General features: G+C 37.6%; 1 protein-coding gene across 4 annotated transcripts in view; it reads left to right on the top strand.

Moving 5' to 3' along the window:
* PLPPR5 (phospholipid phosphatase related 5) overlaps positions 1–14,790 on the top strand; it is a 112,386-nt gene that overhangs the window by 34,343 nt on the left and 63,253 nt on the right. For all 4 annotated transcript variants that reach the window (XM_019747040.3, XM_019747039.3, XM_019747043.3 and 1 more), the window contains exons 2-3: positions 3,393–3,525; positions 6,693–6,943. In XM_019747040.3, the coding sequence (XP_019602599.1) occupies positions 3,393–3,525; positions 6,693–6,943 (384 nt within the window). The remainder of the gene's footprint in view (positions 1–3,392; positions 3,526–6,692; positions 6,944–14,790) is intronic.

Genomic DNA, 14,790 nt, shown 5'->3' with positions numbered 1-14,790 from the left:
TCAACTGTCATTTATTTATTTTTCTTTGAATCAATCCACTTTATTCACAAATTATTACAAAAGAAAACATCATAACCATAAATGGAATACCAATATCACTTGGTAAATAGAAAGTAACCATAAAATAAATACAGTGAAAAACCAATGTTTTATGATTCTAGCTGGTTATTGTTTTCTGCTGAAGACTCTGAGCCTGAGACTTGCTCTCTCTTTATTAAAAGCAGGGAAATTAGCAAGTTCTAGCTGCTGTAACAAATAAACCCCCACGTTCCCCTGGGTTCATACATTAGAGTTTAACTTTCACTCCTATCGTGCAGGGCTGCTGTCTGAAGGATTTCGGCTCCTTCCAGCTTCAGGCTCAGATCGCTCTGCTTCCAGCCAGCAGATGGGGGACAAGAACATGGAGAAGACACCCCTGGTTTTTTCCCTCTGGTCTGAAACTGACACACTTTGTTCATCCTAGCATTCCTTTGGTGTAAGGTCACCTGCAAGCAGTTGTGTAGGAAATGTTGGTCCCGGCTAGGTAACCACTTCCAATGGCAACTTTGTAGTATGGAAATGACAATACAAGTTTTTGTGGTTCGATTATGAAGTATATACAGCTACAGCAAAACATAAGCATAGTTTCTTAACTGCTGGGAGGGATTATGCAACAATTGTATCACTAACTGTATTACTTCTTCAGTTCAATTAATTCTCCTCTCTTCTAACCTCCATTCCATTCAGAAACTTAATAAACAATTGTGTTACTTAGCAAGGGTGCTGAAATGAATAAACGAGTATGCACAAAAGAAACATTAGTGTCTCTGTACCATGACACAAAGTTAATGAGATAATACCCAGTGTAGGTTTTTACCTCTTTGTATAGCTTAGAACTTCCCTTGATTCGCTTGAAATTGATGATGGGACATGAACTCTCTCTCTCTCTCTGTGTCTTTATAATCACCAAACTAGTACAATGTGCTTGACATGAACTTAAATATAAATTCCATACCCTTCAACATTTAAAATTTTAAGTGTGTTCCGTGACTATACTTTTACAGACTAAAATTGCTTTTCAGATATTATTTCACACATCTGAAGTATATGAGAAACAGGCTAAGTACCATTACACTGATTGCATGACCTCTACTGCTCCTTTACATCTGAAATGGTTTTCTTGTACCAACATCAAACCAAGGATGCATGGATATTTTTGAGTCACCATCAGATGAAGGGGAGAGGGATTTTTAACTGGCTTTTTATCAATGAAAACATGAATATTTGGAGTTTGATGTTTGATGAAAGTTTACAATGATTTCATCTTCCTGGAAAATTTTCCTTCATCATTTTATCATTAAGAAATATAAATAAGAGTGTGTCAGCCTCTGGGAGTTGAGGTATGACAGCAATGTTTGCTCATAACTGACATTTATACACTTATACTTGAGGATTTATGGTTTACACCTGCATTTTTGTAGGTTGTGATTTCATCAATAAGATGAGGCTTTTTATTCACTGCCAAACAGAGCAATGGATAAGACATAGGACCGTATACCACATCTGTCCTCAAAGACAGGATGGAGACATGGATGGGCCATTTAGGAAGAGGGGGGGTTGTATAGGTCCAGCTTAATAAGGAAGATAGGGCTCAAGGGGATTCATAATGACAACACTGCGTTCAACAAAGCATAATGGAATGAGTCAGTGAGAACATGGGGTATAATAGGGAACATGGGACTCCAGTTTGGGGAGGTCTGTGAAGTGTAGGCTGGGTGAGGTTCAGGAGCACAACTCTTGCCTCCAAGGACAAAGACCCTCAGGTTACAGTTGGGAGGGGACTGTGACTCCAGGGACAGCACAGTTGCTCAGACACAACCCTGGCTGGGAAGGTGAAGCAGTGAGGACCTTTTGGTATCAGCTCCTGAGCCCTTGATCGGCTTCTTATCACAGTCCACACAGGTTGAATCTTGGCAGAGGGAGAGTGGGAGTGGGATGAGGTTTGTGAGCCCAGAAGGAAGCTGGAAGGCAGATGTAAGAAATGAAGTGAGAGTTGACAGCTGTGTACTTACTGTGCCCGCCCACACTGTCTCTACCAATAGAGTACCCACCCCCCGCCTTTTTCTTTTATGTCCTCATACCTAATGAATGGAAAGCTTTTGCTAAGGAGGAGGAGGAGTGCCTCCTATGAACAGCTGCCCTGTGAGAAGTCAGTTGTGTCTTCCCACCAGGACAGGTGTACACCTTCCCCATGTCCTCACTCTCTGTAGAAGTTGGAGCTGTGGCGGGCAGGAGGAGGGGCCACATTCCTTCTCAGTGGATCTCAGTTAACGCTTCATCACCTCAGTGCTCTCTGGAAACAGCTTTCATTTATTCAAGGAAAACTACGAAGTGACAAAGCTTTTAGCAGCCCCATCTTTGGCTTCTGTGCCATTGCACTGTCAGGTTTCCCCTTCTCCCACTCCCAGGAGAGAAAACAAACCAATTATGCTCTTTACCTGAGGATGGCTTTGGGAATCTAATGAAAATGGTAGCCAGTGGCTTCAGATTACGAACCCCTTCTTCGTAATGGTGGACAAATGACCAAACCATCAGGTCTTCAGTTCTACATAAGAACTAAGACATGCAGAGGAAACATGAGGAAATTTCAATGAAAACAAAATCTCAACGAAATAATGGCGGAGTTAGAAAGGGTGATGAGAAGCTCTTTTAGTCTTTGTGGGAAGCTGGCACGTATGTCAGAAGGATTAGGAAAGTCTTTTTCTGTACTTTGTTCTCTTAGACCTGGAGACCCCAGGAGTTGAGAAGGTCCTTATGAGGCGCTTTGTGTCCCAACACCTTCCCCTTAAAACTGTAAAAATGCTAGGAATGTGGTGGAGCTCCAGGGTGTACCCTGGGCATTGAGGAGTACGAGTGGGGAGCAGGGTCTGACCTGGAAAAGTTGGCGGCAAAGCTTACAAATTCTAGGCTGAATCTGTGGTCAAAATAGGTCTGAACTCAAATTCAGATTCTGGCTACTCTAGGGAATTGTTCTGATTTCTATGGCAGAATCAAATTTAAACAAGATGCAATTACTAAAAAATAAAACATGGAATTCAGTTACACACCAAAAAATAAGTGAGTGATTCCTTAAAGAAAAGATCCTTTGTATGTTTCATTTTTAATGAAGTCTTTTAGAAAACATTTGTATTCATAATTTATCAGCTTAATACTCCCTTGAATTGAGAGAAATCTGGGTTATATACATAGGGATAAGGTTATAATAAAACGGTTTGGTTAAGCAAATATGGTTCCGTTTTATCTGAGATCGTTACTACTCAAAGAAGCTGCTTTTGTATTTTTTTTAAATAAAAGTATTCTTCATTTATACTGGTTACATTCTAATGTTCTTTAACCTTTTATTTCCTTGCAAGATGATAGTTGGAGAAACTGCTGTGTTTTGCCTACAATTAGCCACAAGGGATTTTGAAAACCAGGAGAAAACTATTTTAACTGGAGACTGTTGCTATATAAACCCACTGGTGCGGCGAACTGTACGATTTCTAGGTATGTGTCCATTGAATTGTTTTTATTGTTGCTGAAACAATGTTTGTGTATAAGCTAACCTTTAAAATGGCCAGCATTTTAACCGTATGCAAATATTAGGTTATATTTACTTTGAAACATTTTAGCTTAGTTTTAAAAATAGACATTGCATTCTACGTTCTCTCTCAAATTATAAGACTCCAGTTGTCATTTCTGTATTAAGGGAAAAAGAACATAACACTTGGATGTTTAATATTCTTTAAGAAACTAAAAATTGAATAATTAAAAGAAACGATTTACTGTGTTTATGAAATTTCAGAAACAATCTTGGGGAGAAATGATAATTTAGTTAGATTGTTGAGCATCATGAAGGACAAGAAAAGTAGCTTGGTAAATAAAAGTTGTATTTGTTAAGTACCCTATGTCTCATTCCATGCACTACTTCTAAGCTGTTTTTTGTGGTTTTTTTTGTCAACAAAAATGTATTAATTTTTTAGAGGACAAGATTTAATGATACTTTAACTTTCAATCTCAAATTCTAGCACTAGTGCATATGAACATTGATGGAGTAGTGAAAATCATCTAAATTCAATAGAAACTTGACAAATAAATTTAATATAAATTACTATCTCCTGGATTTATCAAATAAAAAAGTATGTATATACTAAGTAACATTTAATATAAATTCTGATAAGTATTAAAATAAAAATTAAGTATATTGTAATCTTTCAATATATTTCTCATACTGATAGGATCAAGTTGAAGACTTTTAGGTATTATGTATAGATCGTCTAATCTATATGTAAACTCACATAAAGACACATCAAATGTCATTGTGCCTTTAAATCTCTCTTAAATTTCGTAATCTTTAAATACGAAAGGCCTTCGTATCTAAGACTGTTCTTTCTATTGTCATCAAGTTATACATTTCGAAAGCCGTCATGTATACTATTGAAGGGATAACTTTTATGTGAAACTTTAAAAATTTTTTTTTTTTCCACTTGCATCCATACTGTGTTCTCAACACATTTGCTTTGCATGAGAGTCATTTAATAACAAAATAAGCAGTAAGGTACTCAGAACCAAAAATGATGAAATTCACACTTTCCTAAATGCTGTTAAGTAAATTATATTACTCCTACTTAAGTAAAATATTTTTTTCTGCATTTGCGCACATATTTGTAAAGAATTTATGATACAGAGTAAGTGTATTTTAAGTCTCTGCATGTTTCTTCTTATATAATTCTATAAAATATTGAGGAGTGCTTCATTTGTTTCTTGTTCCCTTGTTTATTATTATTTGGATTTTCTGATTTGTTATAATAAAATGGGAAGCTCGTAAGCAAAGCATTACTTCATAGTAGGACATCACTCTTTACAGTGACTTTTTTCCTGGACATCTAGCCAACTAGTGGATACACTCATGGGATCTCGTTTTAATAAGTCTCTTTGTAGTCAACTACAGTATTGGCCTGGGGCCTGATGCACTGACATTTTCATTGTAAAGCGTATTTGGGAACTTTACAAGCATCAGACATTTCCATATCCTCATCAAATATTTCTCTCTATTTTAAACAGAAAAACTTATTACACCGGATAAAAAGGATGGTTTGGTTAAATAAAATGAGTACATCTTAGCGTAGATTTCAAGGAGCAGAGATGAAGACATCATTTCGGTTCCCGGGCTAGGCCATAATGTTTTGAAGGAGAGGCTGTGTACATGAACATTTTATTGGGCTCCATTGTCTTTCATTTCTTTGCCTCACCCAAATTTCTGCTTTTGATAACATTTACTTGTATGACTCAAGGAATGCTGATTAAGAGGTAAAGAAAGGGCTTTTTATTATTTCCTTTAAAATTTTTTTAGATACAGAGAGAACTAAGGTCCTTGTGTCATTGCCATTTCATACTCATAGAGGTTTGCTTTGTGCAGTGTGCGTGAACCTTTTATGATTTTACATAATATTTTAAAAATTAAAGGATAGCCATGCATCTAATGCTGGAAAATTATTTGATCCTGCACAACTTTCCTGGTGATTTATTACACAATAGCCAATAATTATGTAAAGCCTTAGGAAACAAACAATCCAGAAATATATGATGACTAAGAAGAAAAACATCTAATTATTATAATAGAATTATATGACAACCAACTGTTTGGGAAGCATTATTTTGGTATAGTTTTAAAATGTCCTGATAGATTTTATATCCCCAAATTATAAAAGAATGGATTTCTTTCAATTAATACCACAACCTTGAAGGTTATATATCTAAGTTTAACTGAAAAGGATGCCAAAGAATGTATTTTGTCTACCCTACCTAGGTAGAAAAATAAGTTTTGGCAACAATGACCAATGACTTTGAATTTAGAAAATGTTTTTGGTATTTGAGTAAGCTGGCAAGTTCCTTACAAAAGGGAGGAAAAAGATCTACGTACTTAATTTTATACCTTTAGGTAACCAAAGCAAGTAAGTTTTAATACTGTGAAGATACTTGAAAAATTATAATTTTGATTGCTTTATTGTTTACTAAATTGTCCAAAATTTGATAAATAAGGTGGGACTAAGTTACTAGCTGTTATGTGACTTTTAAAAAATGTGTTTCTGAAAACAATGTAGAGATTAATCTGAGAACATTCTGCTTTACTTAACATTTTTCTTGATATTTAAAGGAAGACTGATGGCTTTGGATTTTGTTGCTAATTGGCACCTTCAGCAGTTAGTATCAGTCGGAATGGGTTTAAGAGGCATAGAAGGGAGACAACTGCTTAGCTTTATGTTAGTAAGATAAAATGTAAAAAAAATATTTTCAAAATAGGGAAAAATAAAGATTGCTAACATTAGCAGAAGGTGATAGACTGAGCCTTCACTAGGGAAACATGTCTCCATTTAAAAAATCGTATTACTCAAACATAGTCTTAGAATGTATCTTCTTCTTTTATCTTGAGTCTCATAAACCTGCCATGCATAAAAATGTAGCCAGTGGTAGACAGCTCAATATGTTAAATAATTTAACACTCCCACCACTCCAGAAAGCAAAATGACTAGAAAGGAGTGAAATGGAAGGAACCATATGTATATATGTATGTATGAACTATTTTAAAGTTTCTAAAATATTTCCATGCTGGCTTATTGTAAACTGAAATACAAAAAATCCATAGAGTTAAAATGGTGTGTTTTCTTCCTCAGGAATTTACACATTTGGGCTGTTTGCTACAGATATCTTTGTAAATGCTGGACAAGTAGTTACAGGGAATCTGGCTCCACATTTCCTCGCCCTGTGTAAGCCCAACTATACAGCGCTCGGATGTCAGCAGTATACACAGTTCATCAGTGGGGAAGAGGCTTGCACGGGCAACCCGGATCTCATCATGAGAGCAAGGAAAACATTTCCATCCAAGGAAGCGGCTCTCAGTGTCTATGCAGCTATGTATCTGACAGTAAGTAAGGATTATAAACGAGTTTTAGTCTGTCTCTCTGTTACTCTCCCAATGTAGAAATTATTTCTTTCAGCCATATGGCAGTCATATTAACTGCTTTCTGTAGGCCATTTAATTTATTTTTAATAATAACTGTTTGTACTGTGAATAAATTAAGCCAGTTGACTCTCATGAGATTATGTGTGGGTAGTTACTTGTATTAAAAAATATAGCCATTAGCATTTCCATTTGAGAATATGTTTGTCTTCATATTAAATAGGGCTTAATGGAAACAAATTTGTCCTGTGGTAGTCCCCACAAACTTGTAATAGCATAATTAAGAGAACTATCCAGGCCTCTTAGGTGTTAACTGAAGCTCTAATATTCTCTGGTGGGGGTGAGGGAAGGGGCACTCTTTTTCTAGAAAGTCCTTTTGTTATTGGTAACTATATCATCATAGTATCTCAACTAGTGTTTTATTATTTTCTTGGAGAGCTAAGCAAAATGTCTTTAGGTTGTATTTTTTTCCTTGATTCTTGAATATTTGCCATCATTTTAGTCATAAGAGTCAGGCCCAAAGCGCAGCTATCTTAGGACCTGTAGGTGGAAGTGAATGCTCCCGGCTGAGTGCATTACTGATCTTCAGAAGTAGAGAGAAGGGTGGCCTTGGCAGGCAGCTCCAGACCCCAACATTCACGTCTTCAGCCTTTCCCTCTGTCACCAGGATCTGCCTTGCAGCTGTGGGACTGGACTCCAAAAGCGTGCTCTGTAGGCTTTCCCCTAGCTACAGTAAGGAGTTCAGAGACTTTAACAGTCTTTTGGGGTTCTCCTTTCCAATAGCTATGTCCTTCTGATTTCACCTTATTGACAAGAGCTCAGGACCGATCTGAAACCAAATTTGATCATTTCTAATGACTTGAAAAAAATTCGGAATTATTTTTACCCTCAAAGAGCTATTCAATTATGGAAACATTTTTCATGTTCCTAATGCATGTGTGTCAGATTATCTCTAAAAAGCAGGGAGAATAAACATTAGTACCCTGTGAAACCTCTACTTGAGATTGGAAATAAAGATTATTTTTAAAAAGGACAATTTAGAAGGAGAAATGTGGCATATATAAATAGTGGCAGGTAATTTTGGAGGTCCGAAGTGTATGCATTTGAACATTTTAAAAGTTTTTAAGCCAAGCTAATTCTATCCCTCACTGACTGGACTTTCTGAAAATCCCATCAAGAAAACTCAGAAAGTTAAGGATCAAATCCTATTCTATCCATTTGCTCTTTCACTGTCTTGTGACTTCTGTGCAGTTTATCAGTTACAGCTCCCTTCTTGCCTCTCGCTCTGCACCCAACTCTCCTCCTCTAATTTCTCCTGATTTCCTTAGACGACCAGTTTTGCTTTCTGTTTCACATTCTCAGACTTGAAATGAAATCTGCTAACCCGTGCATTGTGTTTCCTATTCACTAAATTTCTTGACACATGTTCTGCCTCTCCTAGAATATGAAGAAGCATTCAGTCTTAAGATGACTATTTAAAACTTGAGGGAATCAGAAGTCATAAAATACTTTTCATTCATTGTCATCACATTTAAAGCTAACGTTTATGTTTGTACCTGGGTATGAATTGCAAATATATCTACATATACATATGTGATCAAGCCAATGAGTTGAGACAAATTCCAGAATATTCTCTGACCCCAAAAACTGTTACACGATTATGACAGATTTTGCTGTGTAACCAAGGTTTACAATATTGGTGAATATGCTAGTGTAGTAAAATACTTGGTCTTTTTATTCTGCCAAAATGGTGTTTTCAAAGGCATTGGTGTGGGAGAAGACATTATCCTTTTATGTAATGGGAAAATCTTACTATCTTGTCTTGCCCCTGGTCTGCTGGCATTTGTTTTAGCACCTTTTCACCTATTTGTTTTGCATCTTACTTGCAGGCGTTTATTTAAGGAACATCTTAATTATAAACCATACTGTTCTAGTCTTTAATAAAGACTTGGAGATGTTCACAATAATAATTTCATTATTATTATAGAAAACATTTATTGAGCATTTGCTATGTGTCAGGTACTAAGTGCTGCACTTCTACTAATTTATTTAATATACTACTAATTCTTATGTATTATTAAAATGTATTCTTTATTATTTATGTAATAATTTATTATTTGTACTAATTTATTGAGTTCTCATAACACCTCTTTGAAGTATGTACTTTTATTACACATATGCCCATTTTACAGATCAGGACAAAGTGAAATAACTTGCCCAAATCCATACACAAATTTTCCTGGCTAACTGATTCCAAATGTTCCAGAGAGGGAATTGTTAAACCATATTGCCCTAACGTGTACGTGGTCAGCTTAATTCCTCCCTGCTTCTGCATCATCTCAGCATCTGTAAAGATTTAGATGGTAGATACGTTTAGAGAAGAAACATTTATTAACACTCCAGCACTCGGAAATCTTCTATCATTAAACAGTGGTTCAGTTGAAAAATCAAGATTCCTGCCTGTAATTACATTCAAGGGAACCTCTGTCTTTTAAACAATAGATTCTGTTCTCTGCTAACTGCTTTTCTCTCTTCTCTACCACCTCTTTGGATGTGTGTGAGTGTGGGTGGCTGCTATGGCAACTCAATATAACTCGTGCTGCAAATGTAGGCATTAGAGTCAGGGTTTGCTGTTAAATTTGAAGCTATATACATATATATGTTTCCCCAGCTTCACTAGAGACACCTTGGGAAAACTTTATAATAGAAATGTTGGGGTATGTCAAACTAATACAGTCTCATGAACTGCTTGCCAGAATTTTGATAAGTAGGTAAATAGGGGGAAATACCATATATTCAGTATTCTCTGTGGAAACAAGCTTATTGCTGTATTTAGGTAGAGATATTTGCTTAATGTGGTGTAGGTGTTATAAACATATGTAAACACATAAATAAAAATAAATGAGCCCTATAATGAAGTATGTGAATAAAAACTGATGAATATTTTTCTGATGTTGCTCTTTGTGGATTAGTAAATAAAATTAAGGAATTTGAACTCTCCCTTAACATCTGGCTTTAATTAAAAGTTTGGGGATAGTTTGATCACAGAGTTGTTCTATTTTGCTTTACTAAGAAGTTTCAAGGAAAAAAAAGAAAACCCTACACCTATTTTTGCAAATGCTGTAGGTTTCCCAGGAAAGAAAAATTTATAATTCAGTGTTAAGTTTCATTAGAAGAATATTTATATTTAGGTTTGTGATATTTCTATTCATATAAAACAGGTAAAGTTCTTTTTCCAATTAAAGTAAAATGAACTTCAGAGTTGAGAATGAGGAATAATGTTTGGTGTTTTTCCCGTTAATATCATGAACCACTGAAACAAGAAGACATAAAATGATCTCGTTAGGTTACTTCCAATTCTGACCTTAGATTTTCTGAAAATGTTAAAAAAGAAAAAAGGAAGGCCTGTTTCCATTATCTGTTGTTGTATAACAAACCAGCCTAAACCTCAAAACAAGAATTTGTTATCCTAAGAATTCTGTGGGTTGACCTGTAGTTTTCCTGGTAGTCAATCCTTGCTTCTCTCATGGGATGCATATAGTTGACCAGTTGGCTGGGGGTGGACTGAGCTGGGAGAATGTAAGTAGCTGGGTCTCTCTCGTTCTCAAGAGGTCTTTCTCACAGGTGGTTTCCCCTGACAGGGTCATAGAGCAGCCTTCCAAGAGCACAGAGGCCCAAGCCTCAAGACACCTCCCAGACTTACCTAACATCCAACATCCCCATCCCCACTGCTGTATCTTTGGGTCCAAGAAGATCAAGACCTGCCCAGATGGGGGTGGAGAAATACTGTAGACCCTACCAATAGGTGGAAGGCACAGCAAAGTCCTATGGTGAAGAGGCGAATATACGAGGAATTTGTAGACATTAAACAATTTACTGCAGTCTTTTCCCAGAATATTAGTGGAAAGCTCTAAAATGTCATTTTCCTGTCTCTTCCTCCACGTTGGTGGCCAGCCATTCGCATCATCCTGCTCTCACTTCCCACACAGCCGTCTTTTATAATAAGCTCACAAGTTCCCGTGTGCAGCAGTTACTGCTCTCAGACTGCCAAGCCGAGGTAAATACACAGACCACTGGTTCCTGTTTGCCCCTCCTTTAATGACTTTTTACCTAATTCTATATAGAGGCATGAGCAGGACCTCATTCTGGAGTACAGGAATTTGGGGAACATGTACCAGTTTACTAGCAGCAGTTGATTTCATGAGACTGGTAAAAGACTGTGTTGGGAGGAGAAGGATTTGGGTAGGGGCGGATAAAAAGAAAAGCCCTGCCTTTACATATTTGTCTTCACTGGCTGATGATATTGGTCTGCCATCAGCAAGCCACTCCTCTAATCTCCCTCACTCAGGGGTAATTTAATGCTGAAATGTATAAGGCCCCTGTGTGCAGATTTCGAATGAGCAAATTTGTGTCTACTAGATGATATATCAAGAAGAATTTATTGAGCACCCACTCATAATGTGACTATTGTACTATTACTGTGACTACTGGTGCCACAACCACTATTATCAGTCAATTGACATTTCTCCTGCCAACGTTCAGTTAAGTGTTATTGGTAGGGGTTGATGTACAAAAGGCATCTGTGAAGTGCCCATTGGGTTCCAGTATTTTCACTACCGTGGACCCCTATTATATTTACCCTCTTCCCCTTCCCCCATACTCCTCCATGAACTCTATGGTTTTAAATCGTCTGTATAACATCAATACCTTCCCATCCCAACTTGGGCCCACATGCTAAACAATGGTCCATAACAATAAAAATATAAGGCCGTTTTGAAATTGCACACATACAATTATTATAATTGCACACATACAGTTATTGCATAATAAGCAGTAAATGATTAAAAACACGTGGATACTCTGCATCTTTACCTTAATTTTACCTGACTTCTGTAAGTGACCCTTATATTTGAGTCAATCTTTGATTGACCTGTGGATTTATAATAGTATCGGATCTCCAGTCGCATCAAATACTTCCTTGTGTCTCCACACATATCAGAACCACTAAGCAGAGGTCACCAGTGCTGCCAACTGACTAAATATAATAGTTCCAGCCAAAAGCAACGCATAATGAATGACATTCTCGTAGTGCCCATCAGCTTCTCATGGGTAAATACACTATTCTGTTAGGACCTTTAAAATATTGAAAGATATGTCACAGAATTCCGTTAATATTCTGGGGTTTCTCAGGTGTTAGCAAACTTCATCTTGGGGATTGCTGACCGCACTTGCACATTCTAATTAGGAAAACAGGGCTTACTATCATAGGGCACTCTAACATAGGGCTGCATTTGACTTGTGTAGGCCCTCGGTACTTACATGTGCCTTCATGGACCCCTTCTTCTATTAAAAACAAACACACGCACATTTTACAAACTCAGTGCTATAAAAAAATTATAAATAATATATATTAAACTTTTTCAACCAAAATGTTCACTTTTTTCCTTCTGATTTTAAAAGAAATTTAAATAGTTTCTGGGTCCCTAGAAGTAGCTTGAGTCCTAGGTACCTTGCCTATTGGATAAGTTTGCCCTGAGATTAGTACCTAATAAAGTTCAAGATGGAATATGATTGTTAGTGTACCTGCTAATGACAACAAGAGCCATTCAATGCCAAGAGAGGAGAGATCACTGTGAACAGGCATCATGGGACATGCCTTAGAAGGAATTGGTACTTGGGATGGGTTTTGGAGATGAATATGATTTGAATAGTAAAGAAGAGATATTCCATGTAAGGGAACAGAAAGAGTAAACGCAGTGAGCAGCAACAGCAGATACAATTAGGAATGAGTGAGGGGGGAAACTCAAATGGTATATGTGGGGAATTGTGGGATTTAAGGGTGAGCAAGAATCAGTGAGAAAGACCTTGTAAAAGAACCTTCATGCTGCAGTTAATACGCATCATGGGCTTGAAAAATGACATTACAGAAGCATTGCTTCAGAATGGCTTTATTTAATTCAAGTCCATACCTATATACTGAATACTTAGACTACATGAAGACTGTACATACTGATGTAAACTCCTGAAGTTTCAAATGGTCTGATACAAAGTAAAGAGGGAATAAAAAAAGGAAAGAAACTAAAGGTAAAGGGAACATTTTAAGGAGATTGTAAATCTCAGACATGAAATGATAGAGATTTGAATTCAGATGGTTTCCTTAAAATTGGAATTCCTTGTGCTGATGAGACCAGAGTCAGCTACATGAAATGAAATTCATAGTTTCTGAGGGATGGGATGTGCTTGGATTCTATGAGTTGCCGAGAGCCTGAGCCATGGCAAGATATGAGCAGCTGGGGGATCCCTGAGCATTTTCTTTTAGAGCACAGGATTAGGAAAGTCAGACCTATCTCCCACGCCAGGGCTCTGCTGTATGCGTCACAGTTTATACAATATCACCAGCTTCCTGAGTTGCTATAGCTAAATATAGCCAAGTCCCCCGGCCCAATTTTAGTATTCTATATTGTTTCTGCATTTCAACCCCTGCCCCCAGCTTCCATTTACTGAAAAGTACCTGTTTGCCTAGCATCATACTAAGTACTTTACATGCCTTCACCTTCACAGAGGCTGGAATGAAAGTATGGCTTTCTTCATTTCACAGGCAACAAAACTGAGGACATAAGAGGCTAGTTAACTTGCCCATGGTTATTCAGCTAGTATTTGTTAGAGTTAGGAATGTGACCCAGGTTAGTGTCACTCCAAGGCCAGTTTGTGGTCTCTTAAGTCACATTACCTCCTGAGATGTGCCCCAGTGAAGAGAAAGCAGCCACATTTTGAGTTATCTTCAGACTGCAATGCCTTATACACAGTACATGAAGACTAGTTAGTTGGTTTTAATTGCATAATATGAGTTAAGAAGGTTGTTGAAAAAGTGTGCACTCCGGAGCTTCCTGTCTCATGTCCTATTTTCCAAGCAGCCAAGTAGCTCAATTACTAAAAGTAATATAAATGGTCGTGATATTTGGATTTTAATTGTACTTTGATTTAAGTGAATGCATATTTTATTCTTAGGACTCTTAATTTCTAATCGTATGTTCTTCACATCATCTGCGATGTTAAAGAAGTTTACTGGCTTTCGAAATGACAATGTCTAAGTTATCTTTAACTCCTTTAAGATGTACAATAATTGGCTACATGATAACCCGACTGGCATTGGCAGTGCTAATGCCGTTTAACCCTCCATGGAAAGCAACATCACTCTGATGGGTCCGACAGAACCCAGATTGGAATGGGCAGCTCTGAATGGGTGGTCATCTGATATCTTGGGGTCAAACATTCCACCTCTACCAGGCCCAATAATGTGCTCAAGTCCGTTTTTCCAAAGACGGATCTTTCTGTGCTGCAGACAGTACGACCTTGGTCCTGCATTCCCGGGGCCAACACTGATTTCCTACACCAGGGCTTGCCACAAGCCCCAGACGGCGTTTCCCACCACTGACACCTCAAGCACCACAGGGTCTGCTGGACCTTGTGGCCTTATAGGACCAGGACCTGTTACAAAGCCCTTCCCTGCTCCAGGCACCACTCAAAGCTGGCATCTCTCCATGTCACCTGGTGTAGTGGCCAGAGCAGTACCCGTAGGTGTGGAATGTGTTAACAAGAACACAAAGTGATGGAAAGGTGCTGTGCTTCCTTCTTTGTGGCAAGGGTATAAGATGTAGTCATTTGTCTAGCATGTCCCTAGTCCCTAAAAACTCACTGATGTCCCAGGCTCCTGAGTCTTGGATTTGTTTATTGCCTAGTCCCCCCATAGACCCTACTCTAGCCATGACGATGTTAATTTAAGTCTCCAGGTACCATTGTCTGTGTAGACC

Source organism: Rhinolophus sinicus, chromosome 7, assembly GCF_057876585.1.
Source record: "Rhinolophus sinicus isolate RSI-liver-muscle chromosome 7, RSI-T2T, whole genome shotgun sequence".
Taxonomy (NCBI): domain Eukaryota; kingdom Metazoa; phylum Chordata; class Mammalia; order Chiroptera; family Rhinolophidae; genus Rhinolophus; species Rhinolophus sinicus.
Note: the sequence above shows the minus strand (reverse complement) of the source record. Positions and strands in the feature narration are given on the sequence as shown.